The sequence below is a fragment of the Bos grunniens genome, chromosome 13 (assembly GCF_055505025.1).
Source record: "Bos grunniens cultivar Pamir isolate PY7600 chromosome 13, Bosgru_T2T1.0, whole genome shotgun sequence".
Lineage (NCBI taxonomy): Eukaryota > Metazoa > Chordata > Mammalia > Artiodactyla > Bovidae > Bos > Bos grunniens.
This window is the reverse complement of record NC_141177.1, coordinates 42986633-43010842: the sequence shown is the minus strand read 5'-3', so window position 1 is coordinate 43010842 and position 24210 is coordinate 42986633. Positions and strand designations below refer to the sequence as shown.

The 24210-nt window shown below is 43.4% G+C and overlaps 1 protein-coding gene across 4 annotated transcripts in view; it reads left to right on the top strand.

Annotated features, from left to right (window-relative positions):
* Window positions 1–24210, top strand: part of KIZ (kizuna centrosomal protein) — a 93194-nt gene that overhangs the window by 43553 nt on the left and 25431 nt on the right. For 3 of the 4 annotated variants that reach the window (XR_015139444.1, XM_086333687.1, XM_086333689.1), the window contains exons 7-10: window positions 4201–4314; window positions 10972–11122; window positions 21666–21831; window positions 22705–22764. Coding sequence is in view for 2 of the 4 variants with exons in the window: in XM_086333687.1 (XP_086189813.1) it covers window positions 4201–4314; window positions 10972–11122; window positions 21666–21831; window positions 22705–22764 (491 nt within the window). In the remaining 2 variants the exon portion in view is untranslated. The remainder of the gene's footprint in view (window positions 1–4200; window positions 4315–10971; window positions 11123–21665; window positions 21832–22704; window positions 22765–24210) is intronic. The other variant, XR_015139446.1, reaches the window with a different exon arrangement.

Here is a 24210-nt window from a genome sequence, read left to right as displayed (position 1 = left end):
ACTTTTTGGCCAACCCGATCAGATCAGATCAGTCGCTCAGTCAGTTGTGGGTTCAGAACATGAGGTGCGTGAATGCATTCTGTTACTTCTGTTTAAACTCAGGAACCTCATGGGTCTTAGGATTTTTCAGTGTTGTTCATTGTAATCGATAAATTTCCTTGGGCATTAAATGGAGAAAAACAGACCTAGGATCTGATGGAATGATGGTTTTAAAATAATCTATTCTATCCAGACCATGTGTTCTTAGTGAAAAGATCAAAGTCACCTTATGTTTCAAAAGGAAAGTATGACCTACCAAAGCTGTGAGTTTCCAGGCAAGGATTCTGCAAGCTCTGGAATCCGATGGAGACTAGCAGGCCGTGTTGCCTTCTTCCCACCCTCACGTGTGTGGGTTATTTCTCCATGACATACTCACGTCTCACCGCCGCCTCTGTGTGTGATGCCTTCGTGTTGTTGCTCTTTCTGAAATAGTTTCCTCCCTAAAACTTCGTTCTGGATAGAACCAACTGCCTTCTGATTCTTCCATTTCCTTAAAGAGACAGTAAACATCATCCATAAAACTTTCAACAAGTAACACTGTGTTGTGTAAATTGTGTAAGCAGACTTGTCCCTGTCTGTAGTCTGGGCCCACACTATGCAAAGACTGTGTCTCCTGGAGAAAATGAAACCCCAAAGTCAGGCTCCCATCACTGCAGCTGAAGCACGTGCTCACCAAGTGCCCCGAAGATGACAACCAGGGCAGATGGGAAAGTCATGTGCTAGAGTCAAGGAGAAATTTATTTTCTGTTTGCCAGGAAGTAATTCTCAGTTTGTGATACTGAAAGAAAAAGCATCTTTTCTCCCTTTATTTCTTTAAAAAAAAAAAACTCTACCTTGACTGCTCACATTAGCCTGGCATGAAGTTGCTTTCTTGTAAATAATGTCCTGAATTCTGTGTGACTGAAAATGAAGCTTTCTCAGAAAGTAGTTTAAATTTAGCCAAAACATAATTTATTGCGTGCTTAAGTATTACTGGATAAAATAAAATTATGTTAAAGCAGCCATTTGTGTTACTAGCAGTTGCTTGTCCTCAAGCAGGTTTGTCCTCTTGCTGGACCTCACAGAAAGCAAACGGATGGTAGGGGCCCAGTGCCTTGGTGCCCGGACACCCTCTCCCCAGGAGAGAGACGGGCTGTCAGGCCAATGCTCTTCTAGCTGAAGTGTTCTGGTAGGAATGCAAATAGAAGACAGGGAAGAAATTGAGCTCTTGAATTTGAAAATGGTATTTTCATCACACATCGTCTTTTAACTCTGTACATTGTGTGAATTATTTAAGTTGTTTGCAGGCAAGTGTTGATGGATATTTTGCAAATTAAAGTCTGTCACATGGGGAGATAAGTATTAGAAATCCTCAACTCAGAGCCACTCATCTTTCAGCACATAAGGTTAGGAGTTAATCTAGGGTGGGCCATGGCTCCGTGGGGACAGTGCTGGTGGCTCTCACTGACCATCTTGTAGATCATTCCTTGCTGAGCCCTGGAAGCCCTGGGCCGGTGTGACACCACCGTGTAAAAACAGACTGTAACAGCACACATGTCATGAATTATCTCATGTGGGTTTAAATCTTGTCCTGTCATTCAGCACACAGTGTCCTTAAGAGTGTCGTCAGCATCCTGTGAAATCCCAAGTACCCTTGCTGTTCTCAACAGGCCTCTTAGTCATGTGGGGAAGACTTGTCAGATGGGGCGTAGCTGGAGGGACAGCACAGGGTGGGGTGCTATCTGCTTCATGCTGGAGGAACTCAGGGATGAGAAAGATCCCTGTGAAGGAGGCAGTTGGAGACACTGCCAGACAAATGTGGGGGCAGTTGGTCTGAGCAGGCCTGACATCTGGACTCAGCAGACTGCTAAAGAGGGAAGGCATTTGGCGTATGATTGCTCACTGGCCCTGCCATGGTGGTACTTGGGATGGAGATGGGGGGAGGATGCTGGAGTCGGGGAGCATTGTCCGTAAGGAGTTTATAACAGTAACTAGACCCCACTGATCGGCTTTCTCTTCTCATCATTCCTAAAAGTGGCAGAGGTAAGATACTTGTCCCTGGGGGGCACTGCCACATTCCACCTTGGCACAGCAGCATGAGCCGTCTGCCAAGCTCCCCTGCTGTACTTGGGTTTGCAAGGATACAGAAGCCACATCCCTTGCTCGGGGCTCAGCCCTGGTCCCCCTGGTCGGAAAGTGAGTCTAGAGGCCATCTAAGCTGGATCAAGCACAGTTTTTAACATTCTTCTGAATAGTTGTACCATGTTAAAATCTGAGAGATGTCCTATAAAAATAAAACTAGCAATGGTGAATTTCCAGCTTCTCTTAAAAACTGGAAAGATCTAGCCTCACTGAGACACTCTGCCATGGGAGCCTGGGGTGACCAGCCCTTTAAGGTTGACACGTGCCCCAGCCTTTAGCATCCTCACCCCACCAGCGGTGGGTGTGTGGGTCCTCCCTGTCTGCCGCCCACCACCACACTCACATCTGCGAGCTCGTCCCTGCCACCCAGAGCAGAGGGTCGGTCCCCTGGCCCGTCTCGCCCTCACCAACCCCGTCCACAGCTACAGCTGCCAGGAAACCAGCCATGACTCAAAAACCCACGACGTTTATCGCTGTTTCTTTGCCATAGTTTTATATTGAATCTTATTTCCTGTTACTGTCTAGTCACCACCCCAGCCAGCTTATCTCCTTGCTGGGTCCCACCCCCTCTTAGCCTGGCTTTCCCTCGCCTTTGCCTTGCTGCCACCTGGCTTCAGCTATGGTCTCCCTCTGTCTGCATCCTGCCTGGCACAGGGCCCTGCCCCACCTTCCTGACCATCCTTCCCTCTACGTATCATTACTGCTCTGAAATTGGCTTATCTTCATCTTCTTAAGGGCAGGTCTCACTCTGTGAATTGGTTGATGACAAGATACAGCCTTCTAGGGAGAATCGGGACCCAGAGTTTGCCTTCGAAAAAGCTGGTAGACATAGGTACTGCATGCACATCCCACGGGCAAGGAGGTTTGGGGCAGCCGAGGGCAGGCAGGGGGGACCCAACATGACATGGGCCACAGGCTCAGGGTTTAGACAAGAGCTGGGACTTGGCCTGGAGCTGGGGGTGCCAGCAGAGGGGCCCAGAGTCCAGAACAAGGCTTGAATCTGGGGACCTGTTTCTATTTCCTGCCCAGGGTAAAGGCCTGCTTAGGGTGGGGCGGGGGGTGGGGGGAGCCTCCAGTGTACAGGTGGAGCAGGTCTTTTTCATCCTTGTATCATCAGGCACATGGCCATCGAATGGATCGAGTAACTTAGCCCAACCATTAGATCTCTCCCAACCTTTAGACTGATTACAAATTAGTAATACTTTGCTATGAACATTGCTTTATAAGTTGCTTCGTTTTCCTCTTGGGGAATGTGTTGTATATTGCCAGCTACATATATGATCAGTTTCTCTAAAGGAGTATTTTGTCTTTGATATCTTCTCCCATGACTTTTTAGAATCATGCAGTGTTTTGTTTGTTTTTTTTTTTTTTTAAGGAATTTACTAACCAAGCTCTTTGGAGACTGTTGTGACCCTGACAGACCTAACCTAGAACAATTAACACTCCACCAGTGTCCCTGTGGACTGCAAATAGATGACAAGGGCTAAATCCCTCTTTCCACTCCCTCCTGTTCTTTCTAAAAATAAAGAAAATTTCATAGCAGTGGGATCTGAATGGAGAAATAATAGTCATTTTTTTCTGCATTCAGAAATAGAGGACGTAACCTCTACTTCAGCCAGCAGTTTTCAATTTCTTAGCAGTGACAATTTAAGTAAATTTCATGTGAGTGGAGATCTAACTTTGTTATGATTGACAATGTGAAATTAGTCTTTTCAGCTGTTCCGATTATCTGGCATTCTTATCAGTGAGGTGGGATGTGCAGTGAGATTGCACAGCTGTGGATGTGAACCTCACTGAAGTCTGCAAAGGGTTAAAAGCCACTTCCTCTGATGGATTTAAAACAGCCACCTTCTCACAGACAAGTTTTTCAAACCACCCCATTTTATATCTTTGTCAAGAGACAGTGTAGTTGCTGCATCTTTATGTTTAGATTATATTACAGATATATTTCAATAAACCACGAAGAGCCACCATAGATTCTAGAAGCTGACCGTCTGGGCTCAAATAAACATCTCCTGCGGCACCTGTTTTATTTTATAGGCTCTGTAACCACAGTGACATCCTACGAGAAGGCCCTGATGCCTACAGAACCGCTGTCCTTCACCAGCTCCCGCAACTGTGCCCCAGGGGTGGCAGTGACAAAGAGCAAGTCAGGTATGACAGTCCTCAAGTTGCTGCTGTGGTGGATAGGCCCTTCTCGTTCCCAGATAAGGGTGGAAAAACACTGCTGTACACAGTCAGCTCTGTGCTGGGCACCCGGAGCATCGATTTAACTGTGGCCTCACCATCTACTTCTTTGTGAATGTATTTGTTTCTAATTGTTAATTGGATACATCTGCTCAATTCCTGCTCTTATATCTTGCTCAGTCCCTGTGCATGTATCTGCTGAACCCCTGCCCATAGCAACATTTTAAGTGGGGAGGGAACACGGGTAAGCTCAGTCTCGCATGTTCACATAACTTGGTGAACACCCAGGTGGTAGTCCAGCAGAACCTCCTGCTGGACAGGTGTCCTTGCCAAATCCAAACCCCAGATGGGTCCCTGCGTTTCCAAGGTCATGCTGGTGATGCAGGCCTCTGATGAATATGGTTCCTATACCAACAGCATCAACAAATCCTGGAAGCTTGTTAGAAACGCATGTTCTTGGGTCCCACCCCAGATCCACTGAACCAGGGGTCTAGAGGTGGGGCCCTGCCATCTGGGCTTGAACGGATGCTTACCTCTGCTCCCTCAAGTGTGAGAGCGCTGCTCCAACCATGTGTCTTCAGTGGCTCAAAAGTGGGCGTGAGCAAGCGGGGTTAATTGTTTGCAGGGTGGTTGGCACACATGAGTCATGGTTCTTTCTGAATCAGTCAGAAATCTATCCATGCACCTTCTCGGCACTTTGGGTGGCTTGTCAGGGCCAGCATTACATATAGATAATATGTGTAGTGGTTTCTCCAGTGCTGCCCCTGGTAGGTGCCTAATTCATGGGTGCATGAATGTTACCAGTGTCCTTACCCTGATTTTTATTTGGGGGACTGACTGAAGTGAAGTCCCCTCACTGAAGTCTGTCCCCACCGTTTTCCAGCTGAGAACAAACGGCTGCTCAGGTGTGGTCAGCCCACCTGAAAGGGCCTTGTCTGGCCGGGAGAGTGAGATGGCTTTCAGGTCTGGTTGTCTTACATCTGGCGTCTACTGTCTTTTCTGTGTGTCATGCAGACTCTTTTGTATAAGTATATAAACAGGCAGGATAACGTGGTTTTCAGAGTGGAATTCGGCATAAATCCATTGTGTATCGGGTCCCATCAGGGCGTGAGGAGCCGTCCGGGTAATGGTCTCTAAAAAGACCTTGTCCCAAGAAAATGTGGCTGATCACAGGACTACATCCCACAGACCGCAGAGTGAGGGTCACCAGTGCTGAACGGAACGTGTTTACATCCACTTCTGAATCTTGCTGTGATCTCCACACTACAGAGAATGTGGGACCTGCCCATCCTGGTCAGTAGCTTTTCAGCTTACAGCAGTGAAGGGCAATGCATGGAAATCCTCTTTCATGTTTTTATCATGCAAGTGAAGATAAAGGCAGTCTTAAAATGCCCTTTACAAGGGTGGGAGAAGCTGGCTAGAGAGGAGTCTCTCTGGCCATTTGGTGATTGTGTGCAGCAAGGCTCTTCAGCTGGACCCGCCACTTCTTTCTCACCGTCTTCTGTGTGTGTTGATATACTGTTTGGCATAAACCACAGTGGTGGTATGTCGCATGAAGGCACATATGCATTTATAATTCTCTCTGTGGACTGAGTTGTTAGACTAGGTGATTCATCATGTGACTCTCTTAACCTGGGCTGCCAGACTGTGGCGTGGTGATAAGATATGCCATCTCCATCGACTCGGCCCGCGTTTGTTACAGTTTCTCAACATGCATAAATAGAGCGTCCTTTCCCATTATGAGAGGTTGCATTTTCCATGACTATTGATCTACAGTTATGTATAAATCAGCTTTCCAAGAAGAAATGATCTTTCTTTATGACCAACACAAATTTTAAAATTAATATCTGGAGCCTTCGGAACTGTGTCTCTGCCACAGTCATTTTTTAAAGCCAGATAAAGAAGTCAGGAATGGTTCCTGAAGTCACTGTTGTGGTCTGTTATAATCAGAATTACCCCATGTCATGACTGAGGATGCTGTTCCTTGCACACTGATTGCCACTGGCTCCCTTGCTAGCCTCAGAAAAAGTCCCAGGTGTCTATCTGACCTCTGAGAGACAGGCAGTCAGGTCTTAGCTGCCAGTTCTTCCTAACAGGTCTTAATCCTGGCATCATGCTCCCCTGCCCTCTCCATGTTCACCACCTCCTGTGCCCTCAGCGCTCAGGAGGTATTCCTAGTGCTGTGCTGTGCTTAGTCACTCAGTCATGTCCAGCTCTTTGCAACCCCATGGACTGTAGCCCACCAGGCTCCTCTGTCCATGGAATTCTCCAGGCAGGAATACTGGAGTGGGTTGCCATGCTCTCCTCCAGATATTTGCAACCCAGGGATTGAACCCAGGTCTCCTGCATTACAGGCAAGGTATTGCTAGGTATGTCCCTAAATGGGGTATTACTGTCTGCCAGGGACAGCCCTTAGACCGAAGCTGCCAGCTGGTCCTTCCAGAAACACAAATTTGAAGAGAATCATCTACTTCTGTTTCTCAATTGTTAGTGACATTGATGTCAGCTGGGCAGAATGGGAAGGCTCTAACATCGTATGGACTCCTGAAAGCCTGTAAACAGAGCCATGTTTTGTGTGGCCATGGCCCTGCTTGTGCCCCTGACCAAACCTTGGCAAGCAACATCCGTCTCTTTGCTTCCATTCAATCCAGAAAATGGGACACCTGGTCCACAGCATAGATTGGAAAGATAGATTTCTGAATTCTCTATCACAAAATGAAGCCTCTTCAAAGAAAAAGGACAAAACCATTCCTATCATCATTATTATTGTTATTACTGATTTTTGTTATACCTGGGATTAAATGTTGTAAGACCTTCATGTGAAAGGCTTACTGTTACTAGTAAGTTGTCATTTTAGACAGTTATGAGTTTTTAAAATATGATGCATGTCATTTGAGGCAGTCTATTTTTAAAAAATTGTTCTTTATTGCCTCCTGGAAAATGTATTTTAACATAAAAGTGATTAATCACTTTGTCTTCTATAGAAACCGTAATGAGACTACCCATGAGTTTATGTCTTTTCCAGGTGCAATTAATTGTCTCTGACCATTGCTCCTTTCAGATACATTCACCCCACTGTGCTCTCAAACTAATGCTGAAGAATTGTCAGGTTTATAGGATTTGGAGTATATGTAGAATCTATTTTATTCTGCTTATATTCAGAATAAAATTCAAGATATTTATTATTTTGTCTGCATTTAAGATTTTGGTCAGATTACCCATCTGTTGTAAATCAGTTGTAGTTAGGAAATGCTGATACCTTTGCTTAAATTGCAGTTTTCTCATTGGAAACCATTATAAGTGTATGAAATTCATTATAGACTTTAAAATCTATTTTTAATTAGAGGAGTATATAATTGAGCTGACATCATGCTTTTTTTTTTTTTTCCTATGTGACATTGATACTAGAAACTTTGCAAAGTGAAGTGGACAAGAGAGGAAAAAACTCCTTTAAGTCCTCTGAACTGCTCCGTAGGTGTTCTAATTCTGTCTGTTTGTGTAGAACCAGGGGCAGGACTCCACGCAGGGTCCACCATGGCCCAAACCTTCCTGGTTGCCAGGTGTTGGCTTAGCCACTCAGAAGTCACAGATTCTGATGCTGTTTCTCCTCCAGAAGTTCATTTGCTTTTTGAGCCTGTGGGTTTTCTCCTTTTATGAAGCAAGTGTAATAATTACAGGAAACCTCAGCTAGTGCTTTCATGCCAGGACACAAAGGATGGTTACAGTTGGAATAGGTGTTAGTGACCAGAGTCTTGCCCTTGGCTTTGCTTCTGCAGAAACCATGTGTCTCAGTCCCGAGAGAGGCTGGTGTCTGATAAGTCAGTGCATCCCAACTAACTCATCCTCCTTAAACTTGTTTTCAAGTTGAATTCAACCTAACTAAACATGCTTTCTAGATAGAAACAATTGATTTTACTCATTATGAGAAATATACTTGATGACTGGACTAGAATTTGACCTTGGCCCATGTGTGCGTTTTCCTAGGAGGGAAATCACTGTAAACCCAGATGCAGATGCAAAGGGTAACTCATTGACATAGAACAGAACAGAGGACTTGGAAGCTTTGTGACGTTGGTGAGGTCTCGATGTCACCAGGAGAGACAAGTTGCTCAAGGGCCTTCCTACCAGACTGGCCAGGAACCTTGGAATCATCTGGGGAAGTTTTTAAATAAGTTCAAGGATTCCAGTGGTGCATCCCACTTTATTCAAGTCTTGGGGAAAAGCAGGGGTTAGATCAGGCCAAATCTTATAACAATTAAGATTTATTTTCAAAGGTTCTGAATTACACCTAGACTTTTTCCCCATTTTATTATGAAAATTTTGAAACATACAGAAAAGTGAGAAAAACTGTAATGCCAACATACCTACCACCCAGTTTCTACCACTGACATTTTATTACACTCCCAAATCTGTTTTCCATCCATCCATCCATCAATTCCAATCTGTTATTTTTATGCATTTCCAAGTAAGTTGCACATATTAGTACACAGATTTTTAGTATATACTTTGGCATGTTTTGGAGAAGGAAATGGCAACCCACTCTGGTACTCTTACCTGGAAAATCCCATGGACGGAGAAGCCTGATAGGCTACAGTCCATGGGGTAGAAAAGGGGGGTTGGACACGACTGAGCAACTTGACTTTCACTTTGACATGTTTAAACATCTACAGAAGTAGGCGTGAATATAATGAAGTCCCACGTACCCTCTCCCAGACCCACAGTTGTCAACATTTTGCTAGTTTTTTTTTTTATCTTTCCCTCACCCACACTTTTTCTTCAGTAGTTTAAGACAGACAACATTTTTTCCTCTTACAAATACATCTCTAACGTACAAATATTTAATACTTGACCACTTAAGAAAATTCTTTGTTACCTAGTCCTTGTCAGTTTGCTTTGGTTTTCTCAAAAGCAGTCTGTCTACATTTGCAGTCTTTGAATCAGGATACAAATGTAAACTGTAAACTGCTGGTTGGATCAGGATCCAGAATTATATTCCAGGCAGGTAATTCTGGCAGAACGCCATCACAGGCAGTGCTGGGCCTTCTCTCTTCACCGCCTCAGGCAGCACGTGACTGTGTCCCTTCGCGTGTGCTCCCAGGACTGGGCTGAGGACTTGGGCACTGGCAGACGGGTGCCTCTGATTCAAAGCTTCCATCATGCCGTTTCCTCAACATTCTGATCATTTCCTAGGTGCATTCATTAATGTGGACTTAGAGAACAGTGACTTTTCTAATGCAGCCCTTTCTTTGCATCTATTAATTGAAAAAACTTTTCCCATCAACTACTTGGTAACTCTGAATTTTTTTTTTTTTAATTTGTGTTTTTTGTTGTTGACCACAAAGGCAGGACAAATGCTTGACTCCATCCCTTTCTTTAACCAGTTTCCGGAGTAACAGGTTGTTTCTCTAGCAGTATCCAAAGGTTGGTTTGTTGATACTTTAGTGGTAAAAACACACATAAACATAAAATTTACCACCTTAACCATTTTAAGTGTACAGTAGCATTAAGTACATTCACATTTTTGTGCATCAGATCTCTAGAGCTTTGTCGTCTTACAGAACTGGAGCTCTGTCCCCATTAAACAAGTCGCCAATCCTCCTTCCCCTAGCCCCTGGCAGCCACCACTCTACTCTGCCTCTGCATTTGACTGTTCTCGGCATCTTATGTAAGTGGAATCACACTGTTTTTTTGTGACTGGCTTATATAATGGAGTAGAATGTCATGTTGTAGTACATCTGTGTTGTAGTATGTGACAAAGATTTCCTTCCTTTTCAAGGCTGAATCCAAAGGTTTTTTATTATTTATCTTTTAAATGAACTCATGTATTTTTATACATGCACCGCGTTCCAGTCCATGTTAGTCATCGTTCTTTTGGCTCTCACACTGTCTCGTCTTTGGCCAGTGGGTGCCTCTTTGGCAGAACCCCTGAGGCCTGTTCACACAACTCAGGGTCCGAGAGCTTCCTCCCTTCCTGGGACAAGGTGCTCCAAGCTCATCTGATGTGTTTCCTGTCCCCGGCCTGAAATATAGCACATTTTTCTTCCATTTAATATCTAAATACTATATTATAGGCAGCAATATAGGCTTATGTTGGACTTTTTCCTAATAGTAACTTATTAAAAAAAATAATGAAAGCACTGCACGAGTATAATAAGAATAAACTAATTGAAGTGGAGATATGAACTGTTGTTTGCTTTACATTTAAGAGGAGCCTGACCACCTCTGCACTAGTTAGAAACAGTGGCCACACGTCAGAATCGCTCTGAGAGTCTTAAAGAAAGTCTCAATTTGCTGGGTTCCCCACCAGCAGACTAGTTTTCCTGAACTCTGAAGCAGTGGCATGAAGTACCTAGATGATGCAAAACCCCCCGGGCGGTCCCAGGGTGCAGACAGAGTTGAGAATTCTCATCTATCAATGATATTGTAACTAAAATAAAATCAAAGTTACCCCCCAAAAAGAAACCTGAACTCTGGAAATCCCCTTATCCCAGATTATATTAGGTTCCAGACTTTTCTGTGTAATCTGTCTTCTGCTATCATGATTGTGGGGACCTTTAACAATATAGGACTCATAAGTCACCCAGCATTGCACATGTCTAATGGACTCCTAATTGTGTTTCATAGGTTTGAACAAACACCAGCCTCAGGCTTATTAAGGACACGATCGGGTCAACATATTGCCGCCCTGAAAGGACATGATACTTTTGTCCAAGAAGAGGAAGTAGCGAAGCTGTCTGAAGTTTTCCTGGTCAGCAAACTGGACCAGAGGACAAAGGTTAATACTTTTTATTCTTTAAAATAAGTTTCAAATTGTACAAGTTAGTCATTTGAGAAAATAGTTAACATCCTTAACAATGATTAACATATTTGAAAAATGTAAATTGTAAGTGAGCTTTTGTGGTTGGTTGGATGAACTTTGATCTCAAACCTTTTGCATAGTGTTTTGTGTATACATTTCAGGTCCTTTCTTACAGAAGGTTAGTTAACTCAGGGCCTGTAGGTAACCTATTTAAACATACCTACTGCAACATTTGTCCAGGGAGCTCAGGAGCCTCTTGGAGAATTCTGGTTTTCTTTCTCTACACCATCCTTTAAACATACTGTGTGGTCATTTTTGTCAACTCAGCAAATATGTATTTGTCCACTTCTGTGGATTAGGCAGCAGCCCAGATCTATGAGGGGGAGAGAGAGAAATCCCATGCAGCCCCTTCTCTGGGGGATGGCAGAGTGGGTGTCTGCAGTGGGAACATGGCAGAGGGCTTAGACCCTCCAGAAGGGGAGCCAGGCATCTGGAGAAGCAAGGAGGGCAGACCTGATGTCTGAGGGAGCCAAGGGGCATGCGAAGGTGACCCTGAAAAGCCAGGCAGGATTTCAGCAGGCTCTGAGGGGGTGGGTGACGGACTTAGGGGCCAAAGAACAGGTCAAGAAAGTGCACACTTTCCCAGGAAACAGAGCCATTGTTGTGGCTGAGGAGCAGACTACACCTGGGGACAGGGAACAGAAGTTGTACAGGGTCTGGCCCGGCTCAGGAGAGGTGTTCATGGGTTCAGCAGAGTTTGAGAGCCACAGAGTCCCTTGAGCTGAGCTGCAGGAGGGGCCTCAGGGAATTTAGTCCCTGTGGACTGGGAGGGGGACAGCCAAGGATGCACCCAGCCGTGGTTCAGCGGGACAGTCGGGAGTGGACTGAGCACTTGCACAGGTAGAGCAGGTCATGCTGGAGCGGAGTCATGGAGCCAGTTCCCAGGGAGGTGCAGTGGGTGGGGCTGGAGGGCAGAAACTCAGGTCCAGAGCAGCCCATCTGGCTAGTGGATCTGATCCCTAACCAGGGATCCAGCTCAGGCCCAAGGCAGTGAGAGAATGGAGTCCCAAACACTGGGCCACCAGGGAATTCCCTCCAAGTATGTTTTCACCCTTACACATGCTTAACTCTCTATATAACATAGAGTTTTCTGGCTTTAATACTTCTTTATTTTGATTATGCACAAAGTTCAGGATTCCATAGGAGCCCCCTCTGGAGGCAGTCCTTGCCCCTCTGTCCCAAAGCCACAGCCTGTTTTGCAGCCCTGTCCAGAGCCTCTGTGTTGCCCTCCAGCCTTTCAGAGCACCTTCAGCCCTGCCCAACACCCCCTCCCCCAGTCCTCTAATTAGAAAAGAGTAGAAGGACTTTTTAAAAAGCATTTCACACATACACACATGGAGCGGCACAGTGAAGCCACCGACCCACGTCTGCATGTGTGTTACCCCTGCACTCTGCAGTTCCCCACCCCTTTGCCCTCCCCTCTCTCCTCTGCTCCTGCCTCTGCTCCTACCCTTGCTCTTCTCTCTCTCCTCGTCTCCTTTCTCCCCATTCTCCTTCTGGAGTGGATTATTGCAGGTAGAGATACAGCCCCTGGGTGCCCCTCACAGATCCTGCCCTTTTCAAAGGTAACCTTGTGCACATCCTTCCTGAGCACATTTTCATTTTACTGCGCTGCATGTGACTCAGTAACCCTCAGTTTTGTCTTGTTTGTGGTATGGCATTGTCCGTGTAAATGTTCTTGAAGAAAGAACTGTGTTCTTTAGGAAGAACAGAACCATTGCTTTTTAGATTCTTTTTCATATCTGTTGATAAATGTAGATCCTAATAAGGATTTTGGTTTCAGGTTTTATTATCCATTGTATTTAGTTCTGTTTTGTAACAGCATTGTTCTCCATTCATACTCACTGCAGATACATCATATCTCAGTCACATCAAGGGCAAAATAAGCATTGGTCTACAGTATTGCCATTTACCATCTCCTTGTCTTTTTTTTTTAAGGTGATGTTTATATTAGAAAACATATTCCAAGTTCCAGACAACCAGTTCACTCATAATTTTTCAAATAATAACTCCATAATTAATAGGAAGAGGGGTGCCCAATTGATAGCTCATTAGTCAAATAACCTTCTACCTCCCCTAGTAGGTATTTTGTTCCTTTTTAAATCACCATCTAGTGACAACCATAAAAATTACCAATAAATAAATGACAAAACCCATCCTTATAAATAGAAGCAAGCAGGCAGTTTCTAAATAGGTTGTGACTGAAAAAAAGCACAGCCCTAAAGACTCAGCCACCTGAGTGACATGGGCAGGACAAGCCTGGCAGATGTGAGGACAGAATGCTTTTCTGGGCTGTAGGACCATGACAGTCACAAATCAGCACAGTCAAGTGTCTTTGAGTTGTTGTCCTGTATAGACCATATATATATTTAGTAAATAATACGGTTAAATATTTCTCTGTAGATAAAAATTTTTAAAGTAAGAGATTTTCAAAATTTAAGAAAGCTCTAGTAGAAATCATTTGATTAAGAGTCTAATGAAGCTGAGAAATATTTACTTTGATCTCTTGGGTAAATGGCTAATTAAACAGCCACATGTAAATGATGTTTACCTGTGGGTCCCTCGCCGTCAGCTGGAGTCAATCCCGTCTCTTGAGTAAATACATCATTAAAGCTGCCGAAACTCGGATTATGTCCCCCTGAGACTAGATAAGATCCACAGCACCCGCATAACCTATTAGGCAATTACATAATTGAGCTGCATGCTTTTAAATCAGGAAAATCTGTAATTACTCTATGTGGAAAAAAAAAAAAATGAGTTGGGTGCTTCATTAAAATACCAAGTACATTAATACTGCTTTTCTCCTAAGTGGTGCCTACTTCCACCCAGGGAAGCGTCCACAGGCAAAGCAGCCCAGCCCACCGGTGTCGTTCACAGAGCATGTGGAATCAGCCTTGGGAGTCCCCACCCCCTCCCTAAATGGTGACCTGGGGTGCCATCCTCCTCTCTTGACTACTCGTTCACTGGCTCGTGTGAATACGTCCCCTTTCTTCTCATTGCTACTTTGATACCGTCTCCTTCCTCTCCTATAACCCACATACAGCTTCAGTGATGACACTTGTACTTCCGTTTGGACACTGAACAATTACTTCTGGTCTGCAAGGTTCTTGAGGAAGGGTCAGTTAAATCTGTGTATGAGGGGAATAGCCATGCTGTCAACATCCCTGGTTTTTCATTCTCTTGCTCTTCTGTATCTGCATTAATAACATTGATTTCCATATGAAGGTTTTTTATTTTATTAAGTGTTTTCACATTCATTTTCTCTCTGTACCACCCATTGCAGAAACCGTATTCTTGTAGAGCTAACATATGTTTTCTTTTTCTGAAAAACATAGCAGGAAAAAAACAAACTTGAAATATTAAGGTAAACAGAAAGAAGACAAGACAACTGCCTGTTACCCAGCTCTCTGTATAGAACTTTGTTGACACTGAGATGTGTGGTCTTTAGTATATTGACCAACATGGGTTGTGCTGTGTGTGGATGGCCTCCGTGACCTGCCCCCACACCATGTCACAGGGAAACCTCCTTTCACACCATCACATGCTCTCCATCCTTTCTGACCGTTGCGCAGAGAGAGACCCCTGTGTGGCCCTTCCACTGTCTCTTTAACCAGGCTCCTGGTGTTGAACATTTTAAGTTGTTTTAAATTTCTTCTCTAGTGAAAAAGTTTCAAAGAATATTTGAGAGCTCAATTTTTTTACAGATTCTCATGCTGTTTCCTGAGAATGAGTTCCTAGATGTAGATCTCTTAGGTCAGAGATCTTAGGTCTGTGCATCTCCCAGGCTTCTGCTCTGCACTGCCAGAACTCACCCTGACAGGGTCATCGCTTACCAGGAATGGATGAAAATATCAGTTCTCTGCACTGTTTATGAAACCGGATACCATCAACCTTTTTTGAACACCAAATTTAGAAGTGCAGATGACAGCCAATTTTTTTGTGTGTTCATTTGACACAAATGCAGTGACAAATAGATTCAAGGGATTAGATCTTATAGGCAGAGTGCCTAAAGAACTATGGATGGAGGTTCATGACGTTGTACAGGAGGCAGTGATCAATACCATCCCCAAGAAAAAGAAATGCAAAAAGGCAAAATGGTTGTCTGAGGAGGCCTTACAAATAGCTATGAAAATAAGAGAAGCAAAATGCAAAGGAGAAAAGGAAAGATATACCCATTTGAATGCAGAGTTCCAAAGAATAGCAAGGAGAGGTAAGAAAGCCTTCCTCAGCAATCAATGCAAAGAAATAGAGGAAAACAATAGATTGGGAAAGACTAGAGATCTCTTCAAGAAAATTAGAGATACCAAGGGAACTTTTCATGCAGAGATGAGCACAATAAAGGACAGAAATGGTATGAACCTAATAGAAGCAGAAGATACTAAGAAGAGGTGGCAAGAATACATAAAAGAACTATAAAAAAAAATCTTCACGACCCAGATAATCACAATGGTGTGATCACCAACCTAGAGCCAGACATCCTGGAATGTGAAGTCAAGTGGGCCTTAGGAAGCATAACTATGAACAAAGCTAGTGGAGGTGATGGAATTCCAGTTGAGCTATTTCAAATCCTGAAAGATGATGCTATGAAAGTGCTGCACTCAATATGCCAGCAAATTTGGAAAACTCAGCAGTGGCCACAGGACTGGAAAAGGTTAGTTTTCATCCCAATCCCAAAGAAAGGCAATGCCAAAGAATGCTCAAACTACTATACAATTGCACTCATCTCACACGCTAGCAAAGTAATGCTCAAAATTCTCCAAGTCAGGCTTCAACAGTACTTAAACCATGAACTTCCAGATGTTCAAGCTGGATTTAGAAAAGGAAGAGGAATCAGAGATCCAATTGCTAACATCCGTTGGATCATTGAAAAAGCAAGAGAGTTCCAAAAAAACATCTATTTCTGCTTTATTGACTATGTCAAAGCCTTTGTGTGGATCACAACAAACTGTGGGAAATTCTTCAAGAGATTGGTATACCAGACCACCCTACCTGCCTCCTGAGAAACCTGTATGCAGGTCAAGAAGCAACAATTAGAACTGGACATGGAACAACAGACTGGTTCCAAAGTGGGAAAGGAGTACGTCAAGGCTGTATATTGTCACCCTGCTTATTTAACTTATATGCAGAGTACATCATGAGAAATGCTGGGATGGATAAAGCACAAGCTGGCATCAAGATTGCCGGGAGAAATATCAATAACCTCAGATATGCAGATGACACCACCCATAGGGCAGAAACCAAAGAGAAACTAAAGAGCTCATCACTCTTTAGTGATCTTTCATCATTTTGTTGATGAAAGTGAAAGAGGAGAGTGGAAAAGTTGGCTTAAAACTCAACATTCAGAAAACTAAGATCATGGCATCTGGTCCTATCTCTTCATAGCAAATAGATGGGGAAACAGTGGAAACAGTGACAAACTTTATTTTGGGGGGCTCCAAAATCACTGCAGATGGTGACTGCAGCCATGAAATTAAAAGACACTTGCTCCTTGGAAGAAAAGCTATGCACAACCTAGACAGCATATTAAAAAGCAGACACATTACTTTGCCAACACAGGTCTATCTAGTCAAAGCTATGGTTTTTCCCGTAGTCATGTATGGATGTGAGAGTTGGACTCTAAAGGAAGCTCAGCACTGAAGAATTGATGCTTTTGAACTGTGGTGTTGGAGAAGAGTCTTGAGAGTCCCTTGGACAGCTAGGAGATCCAACCAGTCCATCCTAAAGGATATTTATCAGTCCTAGGTGTTCATTGGAAGGACTGATGTTGAAGCTGAAACTCCAATACTTTGGCTACCTGATGCGAAGAGCTGACTCATTTGAAAAGACCCTGATGCTAGCAAAGATTGATAGTGGGAGGAGATGGGGATGACAGAGGATGAGATGGTTGGATGGCATCACTGACTCAATGGACATGAGTTTGAGTAAACTCTGGGAGTTGGTGATAGACAGGGAGGCCTGGCGTGCTATAGTCCATGCGGTCGCAAAGAGTTGGACACAACTGAGCGACTGAACTGAACTGACCTTTATATTACAACTGAGATCAAACTCTTTCCTCTCCCTGTTTGTTAGCCTTTTGTATTTTTTCTTTTATAAAATTTGCCAGTTCACGTTCTTTGTTCATTTTTCTATCAGGTTAGTCATGTTTTTTCTTACTGACTTTTGAGAACTCTCTATATAAATTTTTTCTGTTTGCTATAATAGTTTGAGCAGTTTGATTTTCATGCCTCACTTTTCTTAATGGTGTTTGGATACAAGCCTCTTCCATTAATATCTTCATTTATCAATTTCTGCATTTGAATATCACAATTGCTAAGTTTGGGGATATAAATTTAGAGTTAGCCTAGGTGACTTTTAGGGTTCTAGACTTAGAAAGATCTGCATTTAAACTGAACTTTAAGAAAATCCTAGAGAAATCGAGGCAGTTAACTCTAGGTGTCCTGCTGAATGTAATTCATAGGATGGTTTATGTTCCATGAGATCTGAAATATGGAGATGTCTTCCTCACTCATCCTGCAGATAGTGTATACTTTGGCATTGAATTTCTAAGTGCTTTCTCCTGGCTCCTGGGAAGGTTAGAACAGTGAGGAACTAGTTTGTTGATATTGACTTAGGCTGCAGACTGCTGAAAACCATGAAACAGTATCCAGCCCCCCACCCCACCCCTCCTCACTGTACCAGACTGGCTCCAAATGTATGAGAGGAGAAAAAGCCTTTATTGCCTAACGGATCAGATGGAACCCAAGCATGGGCCATTCATAAACACCATCAGAAGGTCCATCTTTGGTGAATTTTTCAGATAGAAGGTCCCACTTTGCAGAGCCCTTCAGTCCCAGGTGGCACATGCATGGCAGCTTGCTCTGGGATTTGGTTCCTTTGCAGGTATGGGTTCATGTTGTCAGCGTCACTCTGCAAACTCCTTCCGTCTGGGGCCTTCTTAGAAATGCACCCTTTCAAAGATCTGCACACATCTTGAGTAGGTATCACAGGTGTTCTTTATGATTCTGCATAAGTTGTTTTTGACTGATCCTTTGAATGGACCTTCTGACCCATCCTTAGCTGAGGCTGACTTTTGTTTCTATCCCAACTTGTCATGATTCCTTCCCTGTGAGGGACTTATCTTGTGAATTCCTCTGCAGATGACCCACTGGGCAGATTTGCTGCCCTCTCTGTTGGCCTCATGGTCCAGCAGAATCAGATCAACCATTCTCATGCTGTGATTTGACCATCCATCAAAACCCGTATAGATATAAAGTACTTATCTCTGAGGAGTTACCTCTAGAATTATCTTTAATGTTCCTATCAAAAAGCTAAGAGAAATCCCAGAGATATGAGTATTAAGTAGTAACGATAAATGGGATAAAATATACAAAATAAATGAAACCTGTAGAATGCCCAACACTTACCATGGTAAAAATTTTAAAAAAGGGCTCCAGGTAGAGATGATGGCATTGGTGGTACTCTCACCAAGCTTACAAGGGGTTGTTAGAAAGACGTTTGTAGCTATAATACTTTAGTCTGTGTTCTTTTGAAGCCCAGGTGGAACCCAGTTGAAACAAAAGAAGTTCTTGTAGGAAAGGGACGTGTAAAACAGATAGCTTATGTGTCATCACCAGGGACTAGTGAGAAGTTGTCTGAGTCACTGACCATCCAGGACAGTCTCCTCTGTTTGCACATTGCACAGTAGAAAGTGTAGAAACCCTCAACAGGCTTTTAACAACTTTATTCTTAAACCATGGGTTCAGACAGTGGCTATTGTGAAGTCATGCTAAGAAATTATCACTTACAGCTATTGTATGAGATAATACAAAGGTGCTTTAGGTGAAGTCGCTCAGTCGTGTCTGACTCTTTGCGACCCCATGCACTGTAACCTACCGGGCTCCTCTGTCCATGGGATCTTCCAGTCAAGAGTACTGGAGTGGGTTTCCATTTCCTTCTCCATGGCATCTTCCCGACCCAGGGGTTGAACCCAGGTCTCCTGCATTGTAGGCAGACGCTTTACCATCTGAGCCACCAGGTAAGTCTCATGATAATACAAATAAGAAATACATATTTGAGGCCCTGTCATAATGTTTGGATTATTTTAAATATCAGGAAAAGGAAATTACAGCTTTAACTGCAGAGACTAGGCCAATTCTTTTTGTTCATCTTCGGAAATGCTTTCCAAATAGCCAGGATTATTGGGTGCACAGAGGAGGCTCCCGCTCTCTACAGGAACAGATTCGATTAGATCAGGATGGGTGGAGATCTCGAAATGAGGGGAAAGCCAAAGGCAAGCACCTTGCTGGGATGTCCAGGCCAATAACAGTGGCCTTGGCCAAACTCACCAGGCTGAGTCGTTGAGCTTCCGCCTCAATGATTCTCCCTGTCAAAGCATCATGTCCTTTCACGATGACAAGCAAAGAGTAGAATCTTCCCCTTTGTTCACTTGACACTAACCTTGTTACCACTTCACGCTTGGATAGAAGATGGCCGGAGAGGCTGTGCCCAGCTCCCCTTCACATTCACTTGCAGGGTCTCAGGTCCATTCCCCACACGGTAGGTTTACTGCTGCCATCATGTCCCAGGGAGAGGTCGGCACCACTAAGCAGTCTTCCACTCCAAATGGGGGAGAGAGAGACATGTGCCTTGGCAGCCAGACGGTGACATTGTGTTGATTGTTCAGCTGTGGTCACCAGTGTATTTTTAATTCTTAAGAGAAGAATGCTGACCCAGATGTGAAGTGTCACAGCTATGAACCTATCCTGTTAATTGCCACATTTTCTCTATGTCTCACATTGGCTGTGATCAGATCTCCACCCACCTCCCTGCCCAGGACACTTGGAGTGGCACAGGTAAGACCGTTCTGTGCCTGGAGGAAGCAGACAGGCTGTGTGGCCACTGAGTTTCCTGAGCTCCCTGGCCGACTTGGTGGCAAAGTGCAGAGTGTCCGTATCCTTGACTGAAGGTTATGGTTTCCAGCGAGGTCAGGTCTCTCTTTGCTTCAGTGTACCCTCCTCAGCCCCTAAGTCCTTCCATCGTCCTCCTTTTGGAGAAAGTTCAGGGGTCATTTGAAGAATGAGGATACTGTAAGGTCACATTTTTCCAAATCTCCTCAAGCCAAACCAATTCTGTCTCACATGCCTGAAAGACAGAATTCAGGCCATGAGAGAATGGATCTGGGATGTACCACCTGGGTTAACAGAGTTAGTCATGGCTCACACACATCCTTCCCAAGTAAAAAGATACCACACTACAGTCCACAGAAAACATCTCCTTGTGAGTGTAAATTATCGTGAAGAATTAAATTATGCTGGAAAATAGCCTAGTGTTACTTTATCTTGAAGACATTTTCTTTTTTTAAATTTTATTTTATTTTTAAACTTTACATAATTGTATTAGTTTTGCCAAATATCAAAATGAATCCATCACAGGTATACATGTGCTCCCCATCCTGAACCCTCCTCCCTCCTCCCTCCCCATACCATCCCTCTGGGTCGTCCCAGTGCACTAGCCCCAAGCATCCAGTATCGTGCATTGAACCTGGACTGGCATCTCGTTTCATACATGATATTTTACATGTTTCAATGCCATTCTCCCAAATCTTCCCACCCTCTCCCTCTCCCACAGAGTCCATAAGACTGTTCCATACATCAGCATCACTTTTGCTGTCTCGTACACAGGGTTATTGTTATCATCTTTCTAAATTCCATCTATATGCGTTAGTATACTGTATTGGTGTTTTTCCTTCTGGCTTACTTCACTCTGTATAATAGGCTCCAGTTTCATCCACCTCATTAGAACTGATTCAAATGTATTCTTTTTAATGGCTGAGTAATACTCCAGCTTTCTTATCCATTCATCTGCTGATGGACATCTAGGTTGCTTCCATGTCCTGGCTATTATAAACAGTGCTGCGATGAACATTGGGGTACACGTGTCTCTTTCCCTTCTGGTTTCCTCAGTGTGTATGCCCAGCAGTGGGATTGCTGGATCATAAGGCAGTTCTATTTCCAGTTTTTTAAGGAATCTCCACACTGTTCTCCATAGTGGCTGTACTAGTTTGCATTCCCACCAACAGTGTGAGAGGGTTCCCTTTCCTCCACACCCTCTCCAACATTTATTATTTGTAGACTTTTGGATCGCAGCCATTCTGACTGGTGTGAAATGGTACCTCATAGTGGTCTTGATTTGCATTTCTCTGATAATGAGTGATGTTGAGCATCCTTTCATGTGTTTGTTAGCCATCTGTATGTCTTCTTTGGAGAAATGTCTATTTAGTTCTTTGGCCCATTTTTTGATTGGGTCATTTATTTTTCTGGAGTTGAGCTGGAGGAGTTGACATTTTCATGTAGTTTAAATGTCAGGAGACAAATCTCAAGTAAAGCTTGACGTAAAATAACATTTGAAGGCTGATCTCTGAGACCAAGGGGAGTGTGACCACAGTTTGTTAATTTTTTGTGCGTGCTTTTAAACCCTATAGGCAACTGCGTTATTGAAAAAAGATCTCGCAGAAGAGCATGACAACAGGTTGGCTGTTCACAGCAGCAAGTCATCTTGTAGTTTGCCATCTACTCCTAGTGATGAAAGTGGAATAAGGAATGGAAAACCCACTCTGTGGCCCAAAGGTGTTACTACAAGGGAACAAGGTAGCTATTGTTAAGGGTTCATCCACAGCAGAACTGCACTCAGAATCAGCGTGCCACCCTCTTTCTCAAAGTGTGCCCATAAAATAAAGCTGCTAAGCAATGCCTGTGATTCAGTATGTGTGATACATTACTCGTTTTATACCACCTTCCACTTCAGGAAAATACCTGAAATCCGAGAAGAATGGGAAACCTAATTGTAGGTCTTCAGTTCTGCTAAATTTCCAATGGAACTAGTTTTTATAAAGCTATGAAATATTAACAGAATTAACACCTGACATTAGGTACTTTTTTGATCATCCCGTAAAGATGGAGATGATTCCATTAAAATGAATTCCATGAAGTACTTTGAAGTTTTTTATATCACTTAATAGAATTTACTCATAATCAATAAATATTCTTTTAAATTATAATACAGCCTTATAAAAGTCTAAACAAATGATTAGGAATCCATGAATTTATGACCCCCCCCCCAATTTTATTACCAATTTTTAGTCTCTAGAAATGGTGATTATTTTAGTGTTACTGGTAAGATGTGTCAGGAAACCACTGTCAGCTGTCCGGGACGTGAGCTGCCTGGGATGAGGTCAGAAGTTGATGACATGTGCTATACCTGAGGCCCACGTATGTTAAGCCCCACCCAAATATGATCAATGTCAGGCTAAACTATTTTGCATGAAAGCAGCATAGAGATATCTTAGCTTTTGAATAGGCTTTCTTCTAGGCACAGTGTATTTCAGACAAGAAACAAACTAACCAAAAAGAAAAGGTAGGGAGCAGTGCAGTTAAAAGGAATGGCAACAAAAACCAAACAAAGGCCGGTTCCATCAGTATAACCTTGAAATACATTGTTATTATCACTTGTTCCATTTTTAGAAGACGAGAGCAGAGAAGAGAGCACAGAAGAAAGCATGGCAGCGAGGATGCCCATCACAGGTAAGTTGACGGCTGCCTGAGGACCTGGGATTTTACTTTCTTCTGTAAGCAGAACAGTTTAGGTTTGTGTTCGTGGACTCCGCCAAGAGCAGGCAGATTCAGTGACCATGTGCTGGAGCAGGAGCTCCAACCTGAGAGTGTGGTGACCTTCAGATGAGATCAGATCAGTCGCTTAGTTGTGTCCGACTCTTTGCGACCCCATGAATTGCAGCACGCCAGGCCTCCCTGTCCATCACCAACTCCCGGAGTGGTGACCTTAGGTTAACACAAACAGAGGTGGAAAATACTCAGGTCTGCTGAGTCCTTCAGAATTGTTGCACATTTGTGCTTGAGCGTGTCCCACCCCCATGAGCCTTTCAGCGCCTGCCTCTGTGTGTAAAGGCAAGTCCCCATGGGGACACCAGTCATTATATGGCCAACTACAGATGTGTCTGATTTCCTCTATTCTTTCTTATAATAATTGACTATATCATTATTAAAAAAAAAAAAAGAGCAGGAAAAAATGTGCCAGACAGGAAGCTTGCTTGTGTCTCAGTTACAAAGCCCATCTGATCAATTACAAATTTTAGCAATAAGGTTTCGTTAAGATATGTTAAGGTTTCTGCTCATGTATTCGGCTTGTTTAGATGAAATCTGAATGTCATTACTTTTTTTAGTTTTAGAATATCAACAGCAGCAATTAGTATTCTGATCAGAATTCTATTTGTCATACATCTAAATTTACTAGTACCTTATTTTGTAAAGTGGTGTGCTACTTCATTATAAATTCAAAGGTCTGACTTTAAATATTTATACAAGTAAATACACCATTGCACTGAGATACTGAGGCATGCATCTGCATATGAGTTAGTTTTGTTGTTTATCAGCAAAGAGAACAGTTTCTTTTATGGCAGTACGATTCATGGCCTGATGATGAATTCTGAACCCATGTGTCTGCAATGAACTCCGATTTTGAAAAAGGAGTTTATAGTGGAGCAATTATTGTATATGTTCTGCATCAGATAATATTTCACTCCAAAATACAGAGGTTTTCTTTTCCTTGAAATATTTTCCCAGTGGTATGTTTATTGGATTTTTATTCTTCATTTTGAGAAAACTCTGATAGAGTCCCCTGTTTGTTTTTTTATTAGTAAAATTAATAAAAGTGTAGATGTTCCCAAACTACAGACATCCAGAAGGTCATTTGGGTGCTTTTCTTTTGTATCTGCCTTTGAGTGCAGGATATCTAACGACCTCTGAATTTGCTTCAGTTCGAATCACAAGGGCTTGTTGGGGAACCCTGGGGAACCAGGAAGTCCCCTTGTCTCCTATCGATCCCTGTCTGCTCAGCACTCTTTCCAGACGCCCCTGTGGTGAGTCGGTATTCCCGCATTAGTACAGGTGTGATTTTCCCAGAGGACTTTTTAACTTAGGGCGAGCTGGCATGGGACATTATACCGTGTCAGG